Source organism: Lissotriton vulgaris, chromosome 5 (assembly GCF_964263255.1).
Source record: "Lissotriton vulgaris chromosome 5, aLisVul1.2, whole genome shotgun sequence".
NCBI classification, from domain to species: domain Eukaryota; kingdom Metazoa; phylum Chordata; class Amphibia; order Caudata; family Salamandridae; genus Lissotriton; species Lissotriton vulgaris.
Genome location: NC_141693.1, coordinates 252007569 through 252029314, shown reverse-complemented (window position 1 = coordinate 252029314; position 21746 = coordinate 252007569). Strand labels below are relative to the sequence as shown.

Genomic DNA, 21746 nt, shown 5'->3' with positions numbered 1-21746 from the left:
TACTTGACATTTTACAGTAGTTTAGCTAAATGTTTTTTTCCTGCATTCATTTTTTTATGAATATTTTATTTTGAAAGCAAGGAATCATCAATCTTGCTTTGAAGCTTCTGCAAATATTTGCATCAAATCAGAGCACATTCTGGGAGCATTATACATAGCCTCATATTGCTAAACTTTGAAAACGTGTGTATTTATTTATTTATAACACTTGTAGAGCGCACAAATACCAACCGGTGTCCTGGCGCTGAAGTGGTAACTCCCTGAGATTGAGATTCCCTGGCTAGATGGTAAAGAGCCATGTTTTGAGGTTTTTTCTGAATGCTAACAGATTGGTGTTTAATTTAAGGGTCAGGGGGAGGGAGTTTCATGCCTTTGATGCTCCCCCAACAAAGCTCCTGCCCCCCCCCAGCGTGCCTTCCTGATCCGAGCTGTTTTAATCAATGCCATACTGGCAGACCTCAGATGTCTCCCTGGTCTGTAACATTGGAAATGATCATGAAGAAACACCGGGCCCAAACCATGCAATGCCTTGAAGACAATGCAGAGGGCTTTAAACATAATCCTCTTCCGCATCGGGAGCCAATGCAATTCCTCCAGTTCCTTAGTAACTAATGAAAACTTGGGCAAGCCCCCAATAAGGCGGGCTGCCGCGTTTTGTAGGACCTGAAGTTTGTTCAACACCCCCTGTTGGGCCTCGAGAAAGAGGCTGTTACAGTAGTCGAGGCGCGAAGGAACGAGTGCCGTCACCACAGTCTTTTTGCTTCCCTCCGGTAAGAAGGGGAGAACTTTCCTACTGGTTTTCAAAATCAATCAATCAATCAATCAATCATACCACTTGTATAGCGCGCTACTCACCCGGAAGGGTCTCAAGGAGCTTGGGGGAAGGGGGCCGCTACTGCTCGAACAGCCAGGTCTTGAGTTGTCTCCTGAAGGCGAGGTGGTCCTGGGTCAGCTGAAGGTTGGATGGGGAGGGAGTTCCATGTCTTGGCCGCCAGGTAGGAGAAGGATCTGCCTCCGGCGGTGACTCTTCGGATGCGTGGTACGGCGGCGAGGGCGAGGTTAGCGGACCGTAGCTGGCGGGTGGGCGTGTGGAAGGTCAGGCGGTTGTTGAGGTACTTGGGGCCAGGTTGTGGAGAGACTTGTGTGCGTGGGTGAGGAGCCTGAACGTGATCCTCTTGTTGACGGGGAGCCAGTGCAGGTTCCTCAGGTGGCCGGAGATGTGGCTGCGTCGAGGGATGTCCAGGATGAGTCTGGCGGAGGCGTTCTGGATGCGTTGTAGTCTTTTCTGTAGCTTGGCTGTGGTTCCGGCGTAGAGGGTGTTTCCGTAGTCCAGCCGGCTGGTGACGAGGGCCTGGGTGACCGTCTTCCTGGTTTCGATCGGGATCCATTGGAAGATCATGCGGAGGGTGTGAAAGCATGAAGAGGAGACGGCGTTGACTTGTCTGGTCATCGAGAGGGAGGAGTCCAGGATGAAGCCCAGGTTGCGTGCGTGGTCCAATCCAGTGTATGGAGGAGGTCAGCACCTTGACTTGGGGTTTGAAGGAAAGTTGGTTGTCTATAATGACTCCCAGATTTTTCACCTTTTGAGCTGGAGAGGGCTGAGCTCCCATATCTGTCGGCCACCATCTGGGGCTCCAAAGGTTTGAGTTGGACCCAAAGACAAGTACCTCCGTCTTGGAGGAATTTAATTTTAAACAGCTTTTTGCCATCCAGGAGCTGACTGCAGACATGCAGTCCTGAAACCTGGCTGCCACCCCCAGCTCTTTTCCCGGAAGCACCGAGACCACAATCTGGGTGTCGTCTGTGTAGGATGTTAACTCAAACCCAAAGGATCGGATCACCGGGGCAAGAGAGGATACATAGATATTAACCCCTTCCATGCTCATGACGGAACGGTTCCGTCATGAGCGTCGGTTGAGCTGTGCTCATGACGGAACTGTTCCGTCATAAGCCAATAGGCTCATTAGAATCTTCAGCACAGCGCGAAAATTCGCGCCGCGCTGAAGGGGTTAAATAAAGTGGGGCTAAGGGAGGATCCCTGAGGGACCCCCCCGGGGAGTTCGAAAGGTCTTGATTCAAAGTCACCCATAGCCACCACTTGTACCCGGTCTTTCAGGAAGGCCTTCAGAATGTTGAGTGCTTGCCCCTGGATCCCGCAGCCCTCCAATCGGTCCACCAACATAGCGTGGTGAACCATATCGAAGGCCGCTGATAGATCCAAAAGTATCAACACTGCTTGGCCCCCATCGTCGAGCACCTTCCGGACCTCCTCTGTGGACTTGATCAGAGCGGTCTCAGTGCTGTGTCCTTCTCTAAACCCATGTTTGGCCGGGTGCAGACCTTTCGAGTTACGCAGGAAGGAACAGAGCTGGGAGTTAATGATTTTCTCAACAAGTTTTGCCGACACTGGTAATCTGGCAATTGGCCTATAGCTGTTGGGGTCCATGATATCCAGTGAGGGTTTTTTAAGTAGTGTGCGGATGGATGCCTGCTTCCACACTGTGGGAAAGTCACCCTTCTCAAACATTAAATTGAAAATGCCGGTTAGAGAGTCTGCAATAGGGACGGCTGCCAGCTTTGCAATTGACGTAGGGCAGGGATCTTAAGGTGAGCCAGACTTGGTTGCCATCAGAAGTTTTAAAACATCACCAGAGTTTACTGGCTTGAAGGCAGCAAATTTTTCCTCCGAGGACCCAGCAGGAAATGCCCTATGGGACCCCTCCGCAAGGCTGAGGGTCACCTGCTGTTCAAGTGTGGAAAAAATTGCTTGAACTTTATTCAGGAAGAAGTCAGCCAATGATTCACAAAGTTCGATATTGGGGGGTACAGGCACCGATTTAGGGGAGGTTAGACTGACCACGGTATCGAAAAGTTCCTTGGCTGAGTTCTTGGCCTTCTCAATTCTGTCTGTATAATAAGCACTCTTTGCCTTCCTGATATTCTCTTTATATGACCTAAGGCTAATTTTTAATCTTTCTTTATCAAGTTCGTGATAGTTCACTCGCCAGATCCTTTCTAACTTTTTACATATTGTTTTTCTTTCTCTAAGCTCATCTGAGTACCATTGGGGCAGAAGGAACCGACCTAGTAGGCCGACACTGCTTAGGCGGAACTAACCTGTGACAGGCCCTATCGAGCCACTCCGTATACTCGGTAGTAGCTTTATTCACATCAGTATGCATGACTGGCCTAGAGGCTATCAGCAAATCCTCCAGGGCTGTACCATCAGTGTTTTTCCAAGCCCTGCACATTCTGGTTGATTGCCCCTCTCTCAAGGTCTTCTTGGGACCAAAGCACCACCCCATGGTCTGACCAGGACACAGGTTCAGCCTTGGAGAATACCAAATGTACACATTTTTATACTGAAACCACGGTCAGTAGTGCAGTCAGAGCTTACAAAATTACTTAGAGTGCTCACCCTTATAATAAAGGCTTTTAATTAATGTATCATAAATACAAGTATGAACAGTATTAACTAATGGACATAAATATTACTTACTGCAGACAGTGCCCTTCCCTGATCCATAATGTGGTACTGCAAACTATCAGCCAAAGGGTTTGTGCTGCAGAGGGTTGGGCCTACTTGTCCCAAGGACAAAATACACATGAAAGCTTGTTGTCCCTGACCCCAAACAATTCCACATCCCTGTTTTGTTATAGCGAAAGTATTGACCATCTCTGCCGAGTTCAAACCTGTGCCTAGACCTGAAAGTAGCCAAGTTAATGGTGCTAATAATTAAAATTATAATTGCATGTATTCAATTCAATGTGCACAAACGCCAGTCTCTTTTTTTGCAGTATCCCCAAGTCAATGGGGTTTGGCATTACTCTTGCAGAAACTGAGAGCAATCTGTTTCAAAACTTTTTAAATAAGACTCATCACAATAATTTAGTACCAATGGAGCAAAGGCAGCTGACCATAGAGACGGCGCCTGACCCGTTGATGCAAATATTCACATCAAGTATGAATATATATCAAAATGTGCACACAATACAAGCACCTGCCGATAAGGTGCATGAACCAAAACATGGTAAGAACAATGTAAAACGTAGAGATGCACCACAAAAATAACCAAATAAGAACAAGGTTGTTATTCTTGTCTTTCTTTTCATTCCTCTCTCTCTTTTATATAGATTTACACATATTAGTGAAGGTGATCTCAAAGCTTGCAACCAGCTGGCACAGTACCTGCAGTAGGCTGAGAAGAATGGATGGCCACTACCAAATATATGACCAGTTCAAACTCTCTGCCACCATGAAATAAGGGGATATGAAGACAGCCCTTCCAGAGTAGCAATATGTGTGAGACACAAGCATAATGAACCTGGATGTTGGAGGGGCTGAAGAGACATGTTGAACGGCAGTATGGCAAATTCAGTGTCTAAAATCACATTGATGATGGCTACATCGCCATCCTGGAAAGGAAGTTTCATCCCACCAATGTCAGTGTCCATAAAAAAGTCAGTGGTATTGCAGATACTTTGAGGATATTTTGGCATCCGTGGAAGTGTGAGTGGGAGGGGGTGGGGGGGCCGGAGGAATCTGGGTTTGTTGTCCCAATGGTAAATGTACTCGGCGGGTTTAATTCATACATCTACTTTGGTTATGAGCACAGAACGCGTGTGCTGCATAAACTGCGAGATGAGGAGGTCCCACAGAGGAGCACAGGACTGCATTTAAGATGATGATAATCTGAGCTGAGTATATAATCCAGGAGACCCCTCCCCACCTGTGTGACTTCAAATCTGCCAAGTGTCAAGACAAAAGCATAGGGAAATGTGAAAGATTCACTATTCAATTAGGCAAACCTTTGCGGTAAAGATGACATTCTATATGTAAATTCAAGTCTTTCCACAAACACTTCCTCTCAGAAATGATCTATGTGTCACTGATCTTGTGGAGACCAATGTAAGCATTAGTTCCAATTCCAACGGCGTAAGGTTTGCGGGGTCGAGATCATCTAAAAGCAGTCACTTCTGTCAAGACCCTTCAGCAAATAGTAAATGTTGCTCCTCCATGTGCTGTGCCACTGCACCACGAGACCTACCGAGGATGAGGAGCCTGAAGCAGTGGCGCACACCCTATAGCACACGGACACTCTTTCATGTCACATCCCTTATGTTGTGATTTAGTAGTTGCATAGTTTTTTTCTTTGGCATGAAGTAGACCTTGAACGGGCTAGATTTTTATCTCAATGTTTGGAGTGTTGAATGTTCATTTGATGTTCATTTGATGTTCATTTGATATAAACAAATTGGGGATTGGGTAAAGTGGATTTTCGCATCATCAACAAAAGTAATTTGGACACCAAGATCTCCAATACATGCAGTTCATTCATTGCAGGTTTCTTCTTACACCTGGAGGCAGCGCATGTTCTCGTTGATGTGGGAATATTGACAAAGCAGGAACTTCCTCTGGTGGTCCTATTTCAATTCATGGTTTTCTGTGTGGTTAGTTCGTGGGTGCTGGTCTTTGCCGGCACAGTCTTACTTACTTTTAGGTTTGGGGCACAGGTAATCACACTGCCACTCACAGCTCTCTGAGTAAGGATGAATTCACCTGTAAGTTGGATCTAAGGTACTTCACATTAGCTCCCTCCTCCTGCCTGACCCTCATCTACCTCGAAAAGGAACACAGTCGAAAGAACAGAGAGTTGTTGATGACAGTTGTAGATCCCCAGAGCCTATGCAACACCATCCCCTCTCTGGAAGAAAGACCACATCAAAAGAGTGAAAACAACTACTAGTTTGCACAGTGGTGAAAATGGGATTATAAAGAAGACATTGGGTCACACATCATTCTGGGATTTCAATTGAGGAGCCAAAGACCAAGGTACTCTAATGCCTTTGAGGCGCTGCTTTCAGGCTGCCTTTACATCTTTGAGATCTTGCTCTGGGTCCACTAGCAGCCAAAAGTAAGTGACATGTGAAAATATACAGAATTATAGATGGGCAATAGTGAATAATGGACGTTTTCAACTACTGGTTCTGATGACATGAAACAGACAATGTGAGCGGCGTTCAGGTTATCCATGATGTCACTCAAAACCCAGAAGTGAAAAAGATCCATTAGTCACTTTTTACCCATCTATAAATTTATGTTATGTATGGCTCCCAGAATCATCTGCCCAAGACTTGAACTGCTAGAAAGGGACAGAGGAGTAATACGGCATCATACCTTGTTAAATACAAGCTATCACCTCCCACACTATCTACTCTGCTTTCCCCAACCCCTCCTCCCTGAAGCTGAGCAGAGAGCCAGTGCAGCGATGATGGGCTGTCTGAAAGCCCTGGAAGAGCAGCTTGGAATTTCATATGAAGAATCAATAATAGAAAACGTCCCCCCTGTTGCTTCATCATAGCAGTGAAGAACCAGCTTTGGAATCGATTATTCACAGTGGCATTTGTGACAGCCATACAGGACAAGTAGATCCATGCTGTAAAAATGTTCTTGAAGTGAATGTTCTGACCCACATGGAAACCTGTGTGCGGATTACTCCCATAGTTAAAACACAGCACAGTTTATTATTGTAACAGTAATTGTGTAGTTTTGAAGTAACAACTGAATTTGCATTTTTGAAATGTAATTTGCATTTCTTTATTTAAATTATTTGGTTCGATAAAATACTTCATAACAGGTTGCAACAGCATGATCACAATAATAAGTCTTTGAGGAGGAGGGGTGAAAATAAAAACAGTCTATATAACAAATATCAAGAACAGGCCCATAATACCAGACCAGAGCCTGGTCCAGGTAAGGAACAATCCGGACACAGCATGTTTCATTCTGGGTAGTCCCTACTGAGCGACAGAGCCTGTTTTCATGTATCAACATCATGATTGTTGTATGGTGCGACATATAGTGGCAATGGAGAACCCTTCTTCCAAATAAGGAAACTAAAGACAAGGCGTTGTCCTGATGAGACCCGTGGTTTAATTCCATATGGGCCGAATCAATGGCATTTTCACAGGCATATCATTTCTACTTGAGTCAAGACGTTGATTTATTCATGTTGGTATTGTGGGTTATAACATGTGGATACCTTGTGCTGTTCTTGTTCATCTATATGTATAAATGTAAATATGTATCACACACTGAGCACATTTTGCACTCAGCGCCAACTGCACTAGATTTTTAAATATGCTGTTCAATGTTGATGGAATAATACATTGCATTATGCAAATTGCAGTGAGCCTTGTAAAGCATTTAATAGTACACTAAAGTACCTGCAAGAGATTTTTTTTTGGGGGGGGGGGGGTAGTAGATATCTGGATAAATTTAACCCTTGCGACCACTTGTTTTTTTCCCAGAAAATACAAACAGTACAGTATATTCAACACTGAATACTAAGAGTTGCTTGGCAGTGTAATTGTTTCTCAGCAAAGCAGGTGAAACCGTACAGGAGCAAAATAAAAAAAAAAAACAAGAAACAAAATCAAGAGCATACAAATTCTTTGGCTATAAAAGTATGAACATAACAGTTTTTTTTGTTTTTGTTTTTTACATAACGTTTTTGTTTTTTAACATAGTGGGCTATATTTAACACTTCCGCAATATCCTGTTGTTTTATTACAGATGTTAGTATTAGCTAATGTAATAGTCCCCAGTTTACCAACCTCAGAAGAATGAAAAGCTGGACAAGCCTTGCTGGCACTGAAACATATGACCTTCAGTTCACTGGAGATGTCAGAAGAGAACATTAAATAACTAAGCATTTCGTTGGACAAACACCAAATCTCAGCATGTCACCATCAGTGCTCAAGTTGGAGTTAGAACAGTAATATGACCCAGCCCACTCGTTGGAGAATTAGGGCCCGATGTAGGTAAAAGGGATTTTCCGATTTCAAAATACCGAGGCGGTCCGAATCGGTATTCTGAAATCGGAAAACGAGATGTAGCTAAAAAAAGGCGAATTAATACCGATTCGGTCGGCATCGGTAATGTGAATCGGTACGTTCCGAACCGGCACGGACCGAATCGGGAAGTACCGAATCGGCTAACACCGAATCGGAAAGTACCGATTCGGCTAACACCGAATCGGATAGTTCCGAATCGGCTAACACCGAATCGGAAATAGCCGAGTCGGTAATATCCGAATCGGCAATCATAGAATCGTAGCTATGAAAACACACCCATGGCGAAAAAGCCCATAGGAATGCATTGAAGAAACCAAATCGGTAAAATACGAATCGGATAATACCGATTCGGATTTTACCGATTCGGTAATATCCGATTCAGTAAAAGCCGATTCAGCCAATGAGGTGGCTCCCCCTCCCCCACCCAAACAGGGAGTGGCAACCCTGGCAGGTGCAGCTAATTAAGAAGTTTTTGGAGAGCCAGCCTGAGCTCAACACTCACAGTTAGCAGCAGTGGGAGTAGGAGGTTGTGAACTGTAGTGAAGAACATGGCAAACCAGAGCGAGAGCCAGAAGTCCTCCCAGAAGAGGAAGCCTAAGTTCAGCACCACCGAGCTTCAGGTGTTGGTCGAGGAGGTGGTGAGGGTGCACCGCCAGCTGTTCGGAAAGCTGTCCCTCAATGTGCCAGACAGCACCAAGAGGAGGATCTGGAGCGAAATCGCCCAAAAGGTGAATGCTGTGGGTGTCACCCCCAGGTCCCTGGATGAGCTCAAGAAGAGATTCTACGACATCCGCAGCCTCACAAAAAGGAAGATGGCAGAGATCCAGAGGCAGGCTGGAGGCACTGGTGGAGGCAGGAACCCGGCGCCACCCCTCACAGACCTCGAGGAAATGGTCTCCACCACCATTGAGAGGGAGAGTGTTACTGGAATTGGGACCCTGGACAGCTCTGCCAGAGCTACAGCTACAGGTAAGAAGCATGCGCATCATGACACACCCTACCAGACACCTCCCCATTAGACACAATGCATAGGCAAACCCCAGCACAGTACTGTAACCAACATACAAGAGACAAGCATCATGGTACATGTAGTCAGCAGAAGTTAGCAAAATATGGCAGTGCAGAATCACAAGACAGGAAACAGTGTAACACAGTCTAAGGAGATGCAAGGACATGTGGAATGCTTTAATTGTACTGACTGTAATACATCGGCACTCAATTTACGAATGCTTCTTTGTACCTAGGGGCACCATCAGGCGGACAAACATTGTCATCAGAGGCAGCAGCACCATCTGACACTGCACTCGCAGGGCCGAGCACCAGCCAGGCTGCCGAGGAGGAGGAGGACGGAAACACCCTAGGGCTTGGTATGGAGGGAGACCAGGTGATAGACTTCGAAGCACTGCACTCCCCACAAATGCCCAGCACACCCCCTTGCAGTTCTCCCCAGAGAACTCCCCGACAAGGGACCCCCTTCCACCTACACCAGCTCCTGCCACAACCATGGCTTTGCCACCAGTACAACCTGTCCTGGGAGCAGGGGCTCAGGGACCGGCCAGCACCACACCCCCACCAGTGGCACCCCAGCCCACTCAGCGGGCCGGCAGCAGCAGTGCCCGGCGCCGTGCCATCACCACCACTGCTGCACCAGCACGGGAGGGCAGTGTCTTCCTGGGCCTCGAGGGAAAGATGGTCAAGATACAGAGGCAGCAGGCAAAATCCACGATGGCCTGCCAACGCCAGCTCATGCAGCACAACCTGCAGATGGGAGAAATGGTAAAGGGATTTCAGGCCTTCGTGGAATCAAACAAGGAGGTGGCAGCAGGTTTAGGCAGGCTAACCACTGCCATAACCCAATCATGTAGCAGACAGGAGGAGCATGAGCTGGTGCGCAGGCGGGATGCCCGGGTGCTGAACCGCGCCATGAGCCGCCTTGCTGCGGCAACGGCACAACTGTGCCAGCGCAGCGCAAACATGGAGTCTAGCCTGAGTCAGAATACGGCAGAGCTCACAAGGGGAATGGCCCGGATCACCACTGCTATGGAGGCCATGATCATCTCGAACACAGCCACAAATCCTGCCCTGGACCTGGGGGATGCTGGGGACAGCAGCAGCCGCAGCAGCCCGGCCAGCGCTGCGTCTGAGCCACGTAGGAGCACCAGGCGCTCCGCAGATGCTGCTGGTCATTCAGAGGGGGCTGAGGGACACCCCAGTGGGGCTGGCAAGCGGGCAAAGAAATAGCCTTGCAAGGGCGGGTGAGGCAACCTGGACCTTGGACTTTTGTTTTCTTTTCCATTACACCATTTTTTTGTTGCACATCAGTGCAGTAACTGTGTTGCAACAGTATTAAAATTTGTTTTTTCCCAACAACCATTTAGCTGTCTTTGCATCTGTACTCACTCAGAAATAGTTTTCAGTAATCTCCTCACGTCTGTATCTGCCATCACTTGGCGTACACACCCCAGCTGGCTGTGTCAGTAGCACAGCTTCGTCGTTGTCATGGTCCTCGTAGTCAGACAACTCCACCTCAGTGCCCTTCTTCACCGCAAGGTTGTGTAACATTGCACATACAGCTATGATCTTGCAGCAGGTGATGGGGGTATACTGCCTTGCACCTCCACTCTTGTGCAGGCATCTGAATCTACTTTTCCAGATGCCAAAGGTCCGTTCGACAACATTCCTTGTGCGTATGTGGGCCCGGTTATACCTCCTTTGGCTGGGTGTGGAGGGGTTGAGGTAGGGGGTGAGTATGAATGAGCGGAGGGCATATGCACTGTCGCCTGGAAGAGAAAGGGGTAACATCACACACATGCATACATGTATTCCACCTAGCTACTATGTGTTATGGGGGTCTGATGATGTGTCTCACCTAGGAGGTATCCTTCACCAAATTCGCCAGCCATCAGCCGTGCATAGATGCCGCTCTGTTGGAAAATATAGGAGTCATGGGTACTCCCTGGAAATTTTGCTACCAGGTCTGTGATGGTGCACTTTGCATTGCAGATCACCTGGACGTTGATGGTGTGTGTAGACTTCCGATTGCGGTATATGTATCGGTGTCCGCTGGTGGGCAAATCGGAATGTGCGTGCCATCTATGCAACCAATGATTTGGGGAAATTGTGCCATCTGGTAGAAGTCAGCTTTAGTTTGTAGCAGTTCTGCGTGGGTTGCAGGGAAAGAGATGTATTGGTCCATCCTGTGTATCATGGCGTCAAGGAATGTGTGGAAGAACCTTGACAGGCTGCTCTGGCTCACCCCTCCTGCCGCTGCAACTCCACTTTGATAGCTGCCAGACGCTAGCAGGTGTAGGCTGCATAGCACCTGGATGTGCGCAGGGATGGCGTGTGCCCTTGGGGTGTGGTGGTCCAAGAATGGTTTGAGATCCCTGATGAGCTCAAGTATGGTGTCAGAGTCCAGCCTGTATCTCTGTAGGATCTCTGCCTCTGTGAGCATGAACAGGGTTATCCTCTGTCTGTAGACCTGTTCATTTCTTAGCCATTCCCTCTGTCCTTCCTGCTGTAGCCGTAGCCGCCTCGCAATGACATAAAAAGCTGCCATCCTGCAAGTTGCAATGCATTTTGGGACTGTTTATATGGGTTGGAGTTGGTTACCACCTGATTGGAATCCATGGTAATTACCGAGTGAATTCTACCGATTCTGAGCCGATTTCGGTGTTTCTGTGCCTCCCTACATCTCCCCATCTGTCGGAATCGGGGAATTTCCCGATCGGCGAATCATACGAATCGGTATGTTTCCGATTCGGCTCATGTCCGAATCGGTCTATCTACCGAATCGGTACATGGACCGAATCGGTGATTTTCCGAATCGGTGTCACTACCGAATCGGTACATGGACCGAATCGGTTATTTTCCGATTCGGTGTCACTACCGATTCGGTACATGGACCGATTCGGTGTTTGCATCCGATTCGGTGTGTTACCGATTCGTTACATATCCGATTTTCGGTATGTACGTATCGGATTCTTTCCCATTCGGTACTCATTCCGATTCGGTTTTCACTCCGATTATTTATTTTTTTGGTTCCCTACATCTCGATGGCTGTTTACCGATCGGTAAGGGCCAAAAATCGGTATTTTCGGCTGTTACCGATCGGTAACGGCCTACCTACATCGGGCCCTTAGTTCCTATATCTTTTTGCAGTCTACAGTTTCACATTGCACTGGGTTGACAATGTTGATGGAGGTAGTGGCTGCAAATTTTATTGGTAAGGCGCTCCAGTTAAATACTAAAAGGAATGCAATGACAACTGAAGACTGGACATGGAAGACCACAGGTTGATAGCCAGTGAAGGGCATTGAGTGAGAAGGTTTGTGCGGCCTAAGGGGGGCTGGGTCAATGTTTAGTTTCATAAAAATCTGGAAATTTTACATCTATGAGAAAATAAACACATCATAGTGTTTGCAACACTGACAGTACGCAGATCTGAGCAGGTTAAACCGGAAACCAAGAGATATTTCTAAAACCATGAACAGAAAATAGATATGTGGTGCTACTGTTTACAAAAATCAAGAACGCTGCCAGCCCTCAATGGCAGGGGGTCATTTTCTCAAAATGCATCACCAAAATAAATACTCATGATCTCCCACTCCCCAAGTCTTATCCAGGGAGAAAGTGTGTTATCTGCATGAACCCAAGGACCAGAACAGTGGTCCCCACCTTCCGTAAAGTTGTTGCCTTCTCATCTGTGGTTGCACTGTACATAGAAGGGATCCTTTCCAAGCCTCTCTCTTTACTGCCCATTAGGGCCCCGCGGCTCGATCACCAGGCTGCTGCAGGTCACTCGCACTCCGTACCATCCTGCCCAAAACTGTGTGTCTTGTCCACCGTGTTGAAACTTTATGTACCGCACGCCGGGTCCATAGTTCCTGAATGTATGAGACATCTGAAAATCAAACAGCAGGACAATGTAGAGGGGGCACTACAGATGAAACAAGAGCTCTTGACATTTGTGCTAGATTATTTACAAGTAGTTTCCCTTTCCTTCTTCACCTCCCCAAATCTGGCCTTAGGCTCTAATATTCCCTCTTTCCTCCCACCAGACCCACAACCACCAACACCTTCTTTCGTCCACAAAGTTGACTCCACTCACCTCTTATCTCTTCTTTTTCTTAACACCTTACTCCCCTATGACTCAACCTGTTTGCCCTTCATCAATAGGCTTCAGTTCTCTGAATCCCACCTTACCATACCCACCATTCTCTCAGACTCTCATCTCCCCATTCCAGGCACTCAGTTCCACTCCACACCTTGTCCCTCTTCCATCTTTCCACAAACAGCTGCTTTATATCTCTGATGCCCCTGTTTTTCCCGTTGTCGCTAGCAGCATCATCTACCCTAACAATACATGTGGGCACATTACACTCCTAACCCTAGTAGATCTCTACTAGGCCTATTTCAGGCAAACTCAGTCATTCACTCTATATTGCCTCTGCACTCTCCTCAGACTTTTACCATCACTCAATATCCATCCATCTCTTTACAAACTCCAGCAGCCAACCTCTCTCTCGCCAGCATTCCCGTTAAAGCAGAATTTATCAGTAAAAAGCAGTACCACAAAAAACATTCATCAAATTGATTAAAGTGCTTTGAAATCCTAATAATCACAGCATCATGACTAGCAGATGCCTCAACATCAGTCCCCCATCAGGGATTATCTCCTAAATTCAAAATCCACACTTGGAACTGCAAAACCCAAATAAATCTTCAAAATTAATGGTGGAACTGCTAAATTGGGATCCTTTATAGTACAAGGAACACGTCAACAGAAGGTAGGAAGAAGGATGGTTCCGTTTTTTCAATGACCAAATAGTTGATAGAGATATAGCGATAGTGGAAGTCGCTGGAGGAAAGGGGAATGGGAGGATAACATGATTGAACCACAATAGGTGCAGGGAGTGTGATATTTTTAGGTCAATGTGATGAGGTTAGGAAAGACAAACATAGCTTCAAGTGTGTATCCAACTGTTTGAATAGGGCCACAGATAAATTGCAAACAATCCAAACCCTGGTTCAACTGCAACCTAAATGAAGAAAGGCACAATTTAAGACTTGCTGAGAGATCTTGGAGAATCTCCTCGCCATTTACCAACTGGGGAGTAACCCCCTTTTCAGCTTCTCTACAAAAAAGAATGTTACTTGGAATGCCTTCAAATTTACAGGCGAAGTCAGCATACTCAACATAATAATACTGCTAAAACCCTCCAACCATTTCTTTGATCTTGTGCCCGCTAAACTTATCAAAGAGTTGAAATCCCTCATTCTACCGCCCTGGACTAGGATTATTAACGTATCGCTATCTCGGGGCCTGATTCCAGACTGTCTAATAATAGGAGAAGTCACTCCTATACTCAAAAAGCCTAATGCTGATCAGTCGGACCTCAACAACTTCCGTCCCATTATTAATCTACCCACACTAGCTAAGCTCCCAGAAAAATATGTGCACTTGCAACTCTGACCATTTCGAAAAGTTTAATCTTCTGGACAAATGGCAATCTGGCTTCAGAAAGGGACATAGCACTGAAACAGCGCAAAAAGATGTTGTTCACGATGCACTGAGACTGCTTGATCAGAATGAATCATGCCTACTTATACTTCTGGATCGATCCTCTGCAATCGACACGTTCAAACATAACAGCATGATCGGCCATTTGGAGGCAAGGATGGGGCTATCCCGACCCGTTACATGCTGGTTTGCGTCATTCCTACATAACAGATCTCAAAGACTAAAAATCAAGCATACCATTTCCGACTTCCCTCCGGTCTATACTGGAGTACCTCAAGGATCCACACTCTCTCCTCCGCTATTCAATTTGTTTATGGAACCCCTCTCTGATATTCTAAAGTACTCAAATATACTTTATCACATGTAGGCTGACCGCACTCAATTATACTTGAAAATCTCAGCCCTGAGGACGTTAAGACTCTCAACCGCACCCTGCTGAAAATCCAGCAATCGCTAATCCACAACCACCTCATGCTGTACGCCCTCAAAACAGAATTCTTCTTGATCACCCCCCACAACTGCTCTGCCCCCATACAGGAATGGCTCAAACAACTTCTCAATTGCGTCCCGACCATCATTGAATCCACGAGTGGTATAACTATGGACAAATATCTGAATATGCAAGATCATGTCAGCGCAACAAACAGGGGAGCCAACTACCAGCTGAGCATCCTAAAGAGAATCAAACCTTTCTTTGTCCCCTGATGATCTTTATATGGCAGTACAATCTCTTGTCATTAGACTACGGGGTTGCTACTCTCACAGGCTTTCCCAAAAACAAGGTTAGCACCATTAAGGTCTGGGCTGAACTCAGCAACTAGACTAGTCCCCGGATCTAGAAAATTTGATCACACCAGTCCACACTGAAAACGTTTAGACTGGCTCTCGCTTGAAGCAAGGATCCAGCTGAAAATAGCCTGCATGCCTCATAAGGCTCTACACCACAGCACCCTCATTTACCTGGCCAATAAACTAGAACAGTCGGGGGCAGTTGCTCTTTGAGAAGTGGCAATTCCCCATTGCTGAAACCGCAGAAGCTCAACCAAAAAAAAAATAACATACAACCATTCATTCTCTAGCCTAGCCCCTAGAATATGGAACTCATTGCCACCCACAATCAGAACGAACCCCTCTCTGCACTTTTTAAAACTCTTAAAATATTAAATAAATAAAAATCAATAAAAATTCACAAGGTACAGAGATTGCTTAGTGGGTAGCACACACTTAGTTATGGGCAATCCAGGTTTCTCAAAGGATGCATTTTAGTCTTGCATTGTGTAAAGGTTATAATGTTTTAATGATTCAGAGACATTCTAGGTAGTGTTCGGCATATGCAGCACTGTGTGGTGGAGTCATATATATTGTGGTTAAGATAAGAAGGATAGGGTACAAGAACATTGAGCAAGAAGAGCCTTGCATTCATGAGTAGCAAATGTGTAGGTAGAGAATTTCTGTGAATGACAGCTGTATCTCCTTCCGTTTCTTTTAGTGGAATGATGCCCATTGAGAATGTTGTGACCTGCAGGGATGGCTTAGTTCTTAAAAAGAAACAAAAACTAGTGGTCACGGGGGCGTGGCTAGCAGCCGATGATGGCGGCAGCAACCTAGAGAGGCTCCCGTAGCAAGGCGGCTTCCCGCAACAATCCACATGCCTATCCGTTCACTGATCGTCCCAGAAGGGGTGTCCTGGGTGCGGTGACCGAACGACAGTCGCAGGAGAAATTTGGGAGCTCTCCGACCCCGAAAACAGGAGGAAAGATCAACTTAGTCCTCCACTGCAGAGGGGCCTTGTGACACGAGTGCAGCCGCGGTGTCGGGTCGAGTCCTTGGCCGAGCGGAAGTAGACCCTCCTCGGCACCATCAACAGGAAGTGCCCGCTGAAGACAGAGCCCGACACCAGCGAACCACCGGACCGGCGGATCCCCTTTGAACACTCGATCTTCCACGTTACCTGCCGGTGGCGTGGCGGAGCAGTGCCATACAGCGGTAACCGGCTGCGGCAGGAACTTGTAACTTGCTGTGCAATAGCCGCCATTTTGCTCCGGCCTGACGAAGCTGAATCGGGTCCGCCGCTGCCGGAGAAACCACAACGTCGATAGCGATCACAGGCCTGTTCCCGGATTGAGCCTATCGTACGGACGCCTCGGCACCGCCGGCCGCAAACGGCCTGCTTACCTCACCACAGAAAGTGTCCCGCTGTAGAGCCAAAATGGAGGGGAAAGGGCCGCGGCAAACCGCCGCTCAGGCGAAACTCGGTAAATTCGCCTACGACAACCAGGCACTCACTCAGCCTGAGCAGCGCAAGTCCATAGGCAAAGGTGCGGACAATGAAGGGGCAAAAAAGGCTACTCTGGATGATGTCCTGCGTGCCCTGGAACAAGTCCAGGCAACAGTGGGCTCGACCGCTACCGAGGTGACCCTCATACGAGCCGATCTCCAAAAGATGGGTGAAAGAGTGAAACAAGTGGAAGTGGTAGCTAAATCACTCATAGAAGATGTCTCTGATCTACAGGTGGCTATGGAGAAACTGCAAGCGGACAATAAACTCCTAAAAAGCAAGTTGGATGATCATGAGGGACGCTCCAGGCGCAACAACGTCCGCATTTTGGGGGTCCCGGAATCGGAGACGAAAGGGGCCATGGACTTGTACGTGGAAGATCTAATTAAGAACCAACTGGCCCCGAAGGGGCTCTCCAACTTCTTTACTGTAGAGCGTGCCCATCGGGTACCCGGCGGGACACCTACGCCGGGGGCTGCCCCGCGCCCCATCCTGGCAAGACTTTTCAATTTTAGAGATCGAGACACTATTCTCCAAGCGGCCAGGGTGGCACCACCTATTCAGATTCAGAACTCTCGTATATCCTTCTTCCCGGATTATACAGCGGAGGTCACCCGCAGGAGGAGAACTTTCTTGGAGGTGAAGAAAACGCTCCGCGAGCAGGAATTGCCGTATTCCATGTTGTTCCCGGCCCGGCTGAGAGTGGTGGCCGACAAGAAGGTTTTTTGACTCTCCGGAGACAGCGAGAGACTGGCTGGAAGGATGGCGCACGGTGGACCGCACTTCTAACCGTCGACGCAACAGGCCTGAGGACGACGGCCGGCCCGGCTCACAGTCTTCAGCTAGGGGAAGCGCGAGCGCGTCGCCATCACAGGATCGAGCTGGGGCAGCTGGGGGCGAATGAAACTCGTAAGTGATGGACTGGTTGGACTCTGGCTTTCTCCCATAAGGAATGCTATTCTCGTTGTTCATGGACGCTGGCCTGGACATCCCGAGGGCGGCAACGGGACCGCCTGCTTTGGGGGACACTCTCCCCTGACGCGCAAGTACTCTGTTTTTGGAATGGGATAAGCGCTCTGCTGAGTTGGGGTGGCGGGCAGTTGCAGGTCCGTTTAGCAGGGAGGCAGGGTGGGAAGGGGTGGGGGGGGGATGGTTCTTCTTCATGGGAAATTCACAAAGTCGATCTCGAACTGTACAGTGTGCTTTGACTACTAACGTATTACTGCAGGTGCGATTGATTCTTTCTAGACAACCTGTGTGTCTGATGAATAATGATGGCGGGTGAACAACTCAATGCCGTGAGGGTGGATGAGGCGCAGACGAGTGGCTCCACCCTCCGGCTTCTCACTTGGAATGTGCGGGGCCTGGGTGATAAGGTGAAACGCGGCCTTGTTCTGTCCGAGGTAAAGCGCTACAAACCAGACTTAATACTCTTGCAGGAGACCCACTTGGTGGGTGGAGCTACCAAGGCCTTGGACAGGAGGGGGTATAGAATGCTGGTCCACTCCGAATTCTCCACTGGCTCGAGGGGTACGGGCATACTGATAAAAAAGTCCTCCCACTTCATTACCCTTAGTACTAAATCCGATAATCAAGGGTGTTTTGTGGCGGTGGCGGGGCAATGGGACGGTCGCCCATTAACAGTGGTCTCAGTATACATCCCACCCTCCCTACACTCGGTGACGCTTCCGGCCCTGGGAGACTTCTTGCTGTCCCTCCCTGAGGGGGACATGCTCTTAGGTGGAGACTTTAACGCGGCTGCAGACCCGCAGCTCGACAGGTTTCCGGCGACCGTCTTACCGGGGGGCCCCTCCCGGTTTCGGCGATTCCTGGAGGCACTGGGGCTGGTAGATGTGTGGCGCCATGTTCACCCACTGACCCGGCAGTACACGTTTCACTCCACAGTTCACAACAGTCTATCACGCATTGATTACTTCTTGGCCTTAGGGGATGGGTTACAGCGCGTAGATGAGGTAGACATACACCCTCGGGGCATTTCTGATCACTCACCATTGACTCTCACAGTTACCTCACGGACACGGTCCCGTCGCCGCATATATCCCATTCAAGCCTCCTACCTTAAAGTCCCGAAGATCAGGAAGGCCCTTCAAAAGACCACGGAGCACTACTTCACAGAAAATTAGCCAACTGCGGCCTCTGCTGAGATTCTCTGGGAGGCCTATAAAACGGTACTGCGGGGACAGGCGATAGGCTCTATAGCGGCACATAGGAAGGAACAGGCAGCTGAACACTCTGCTCTCGAGCTTCGGCTACGCAAAGCCACTAGTGCCCACGAAGCTGACCCCACGGACGATACGGCGCACACCCTTGCACTCCATCAGCAGTTATACACAGATCATGCACGCCTCACGACACAGGGACACATCACCGACACACAGAACCCGAGTATATGATGTGGGGGACAAGGCAGGGAAGATGCTGGCCTGGCTAGATAAGAGAGGAGGTAGCTCCAGGGGGATCCAGCAGGTGAAGGACGACAATGGCACGATGCTAACTGACCCCGACCGAGTGGTGGAGGCATTAGCGTCCCACTTCGAAAAAGTGTATACCCCCGAACGGGAGGTGACCATGATTGCGGCCCAATGTGCATTAAGCAATATAGACATCCCTTCGCTGCAACCGGAGGCCGTAGCTGATCTGGAGGCGCCGTTGACCACCGAGGAACTTCGGTTAGCCATTGGGGCGCTCAGACCCGGCAAGGCGCTTGGGCCGAATGGTATTCCAGTGGAGTGGTTCCAAGCACGCACTGAAGATCTTTGTCCACATTTACTTACAATGTATGTGGAGTGCAGGGAAAAGGGGATGCTCCCGCTGGATCAACGGACGGCCACAATAGTGGCTATCCCTAAGCCCGGTAAACCTCCAGAGGAGTGTTCATCTTACCGCCCTATCTCTTTGCTAAATGCGGAAAGTAAAATTTTAGCGAAGCTCCTGGCCAACCGCCTACTGCCTCACCTGTCCGACCTTATACACCCAGACCAATCAGGGTTCATGCCTCACAGAAACACCGCACTTAATCTCAGAAGGGTACACGGGGTGCTGGCGAGGGCGGATCGCGCTGGCGATAGTGCAGCCATACTGGCGTTGGACGCGAAGATGGCCTTTGACTTGGTGGAGTGGGCCTACCTCTTCGAAGTCCTCTCACTAATGGGATTCGGCCCAAACTTCATCTTGTGGATAAAGTTACTCTACACAGCGCCGGTGGCACACGTGGTGGCAAATGGCCACATATCACGCACGTTCCCGCTTGGCCGTGGCACCCGGCAAGGTTGCCCTCTTTCCCCCCTGCTCTTTGCACTCTCCCTAGAACCCCTGGCTATTCGCATCAGACATACCCCCCTGCTCAAGGGGATTCAATGGAGGGAGGGGTGGGAGGACCGCATATCCCTTTATGCGGACGACATGCTGGTGTACCTAACGGATCCCGAGCATAGCATACCAGCTCTTTTGCGTCTGTGCGACGAACACGGCGAGGTTTCGGGCTACACCATTAACTGGAACAAGTCGGAGTTATATGTGCTGGCAGGTGACCCTCCAACACTTGGGCTGGACTGCCCTCTACGGCTGGCCGGTTCCTCCTTTAAATACTTAGGCATTCATGTCACGAGGGACCCTTCCGAATACAAGAGACTGAACCTCATACCACCACGGGATCGTCTCAAGCAGGACGCGGGCTTTTGGGCGGGGCTGCCTTTAACGATGCTGGGGAGAGCTGCTTTGTTTAAAATGAAGTCGCTACCCCGTTTCCTGTACATCCTAGATAACACTCCATTCCCGGTGGCAACGGGATACTTCAGGAAGGTCGCAGCGGTGGTCTCCGGACTACTATGGGGCAATCGCCCTGCACGCATAGCCCAAGCCAAACTCTGCAGAAGCTGGTATGAAGGTGGCATTGCACTCCCGAACTTGCATCTATATTATTGGGCAGCACAACTCAGGCCCATCAACCAATGGCTACATGCTCCGCAATCTGACCCGGCATTTCAGGTGGACAGGGCACAGTTGGGCACCAATAACATGCTAGCCCCGCTTTATGATCGGAGGAAGCTGAGACGGCTTGTGGGCCCCACTAGGCTCACCGTGGCCACTTGGCACGCAGCCACCGCTGCACTGGGATGGAAAGGCACGCTCACTAAGCTCACTCCGCTTTGGGACACGCGTGCTCTGGGCAATCTTCGGTTTAGTAAGGGTTTCTCCCGATGGGATTCCATCGGCAGCTCCACAGTGGGGGACATGTGGGAACGAGGAGATGTTATTACCTTCGCCCGCCTGAGAGAGATATATGATCTCGGACCGCACGAGTCATATCGATACGTGCAGATCCGCCACGCCCTGCTCTCAGCTCTCAGTGCTGCCGGAGTCACGGCGGTGCCTCCTCAATGTATGGGAACCAACAGATCTGTCACGGTACGGCCGCCTTTGGGTGACACTGGGCATGATGGCAGCGAAGCGAGACATTGCGCAGCGTTGGGGGGTGGCGGACCTCCCGACAACATCGCAGTGGTGCACAAACATGGATAGGACGATGGTAACAGAACGGGCGGTATACCTAAGTCGGGCCTGTCCTGGCAAGTGGAACAAGGTCTGGTCCCCATGGAACACCTATCGGGGTGACATCTGCGATCCACTGCCAGAAGATGACCCACTGGACTCTGATGACGATGATGGGTTGGAGTGAGGGTGGTTGGCTGTGGGGTGGGGTCCCTCGGGGGGATTGTCGGGGGGGGTGGTACTTTCTTCACGCCTTGAGTTGATTCCCTGATGACAAGCGGCTCTGTCTTATCCCAAATATACTCCCATACCTATCCTGCAATGTACGTTGTCAATGATCGCACTGTGATTTCCCGATGTTATGTTGTTCTTTTTGTTCGTTTCAAAAACAGAAAATGAAAACCTCAACTATTCTGTATGGAACAATTGCTAATGCCCTTCACTTCATCTTCTGGCAACCCTTATTGCAATGACTTTCTTAACAAATGCACTGCACTTCCTTACGGCTGTCGTTATGTTGTGACACTTGCGTTTAGCGGCCGGCCCTTCGGGGTTGTAGGCGGCATGCTGTGTAAA

General features: G+C 48.9%; 1 protein-coding gene across 4 annotated transcripts in view; it reads right to left on the bottom strand.

The window, feature by feature from the left end:
* Positions 1 to 6573: 6573 nt before the first annotated feature.
* LOC147710628 (F-box only protein 6-like) overlaps positions 6574 to 21746 on the bottom strand; it is a 208027-nt gene continuing 192854 nt past the window's right edge. For all 4 annotated transcript variants that reach the window (XM_086921306.1, XM_086921305.1, XM_086921304.1 and 1 more), the window contains one exon: positions 6574 to 12760. In XM_086921306.1, coding sequence (XP_086777432.1) covers positions 12608 to 12760 — 153 coding nt within the window. In that variant the 3' untranslated portion in view covers positions 6574 to 12607. The remainder of the gene's footprint in view (positions 12761 to 21746) is intronic.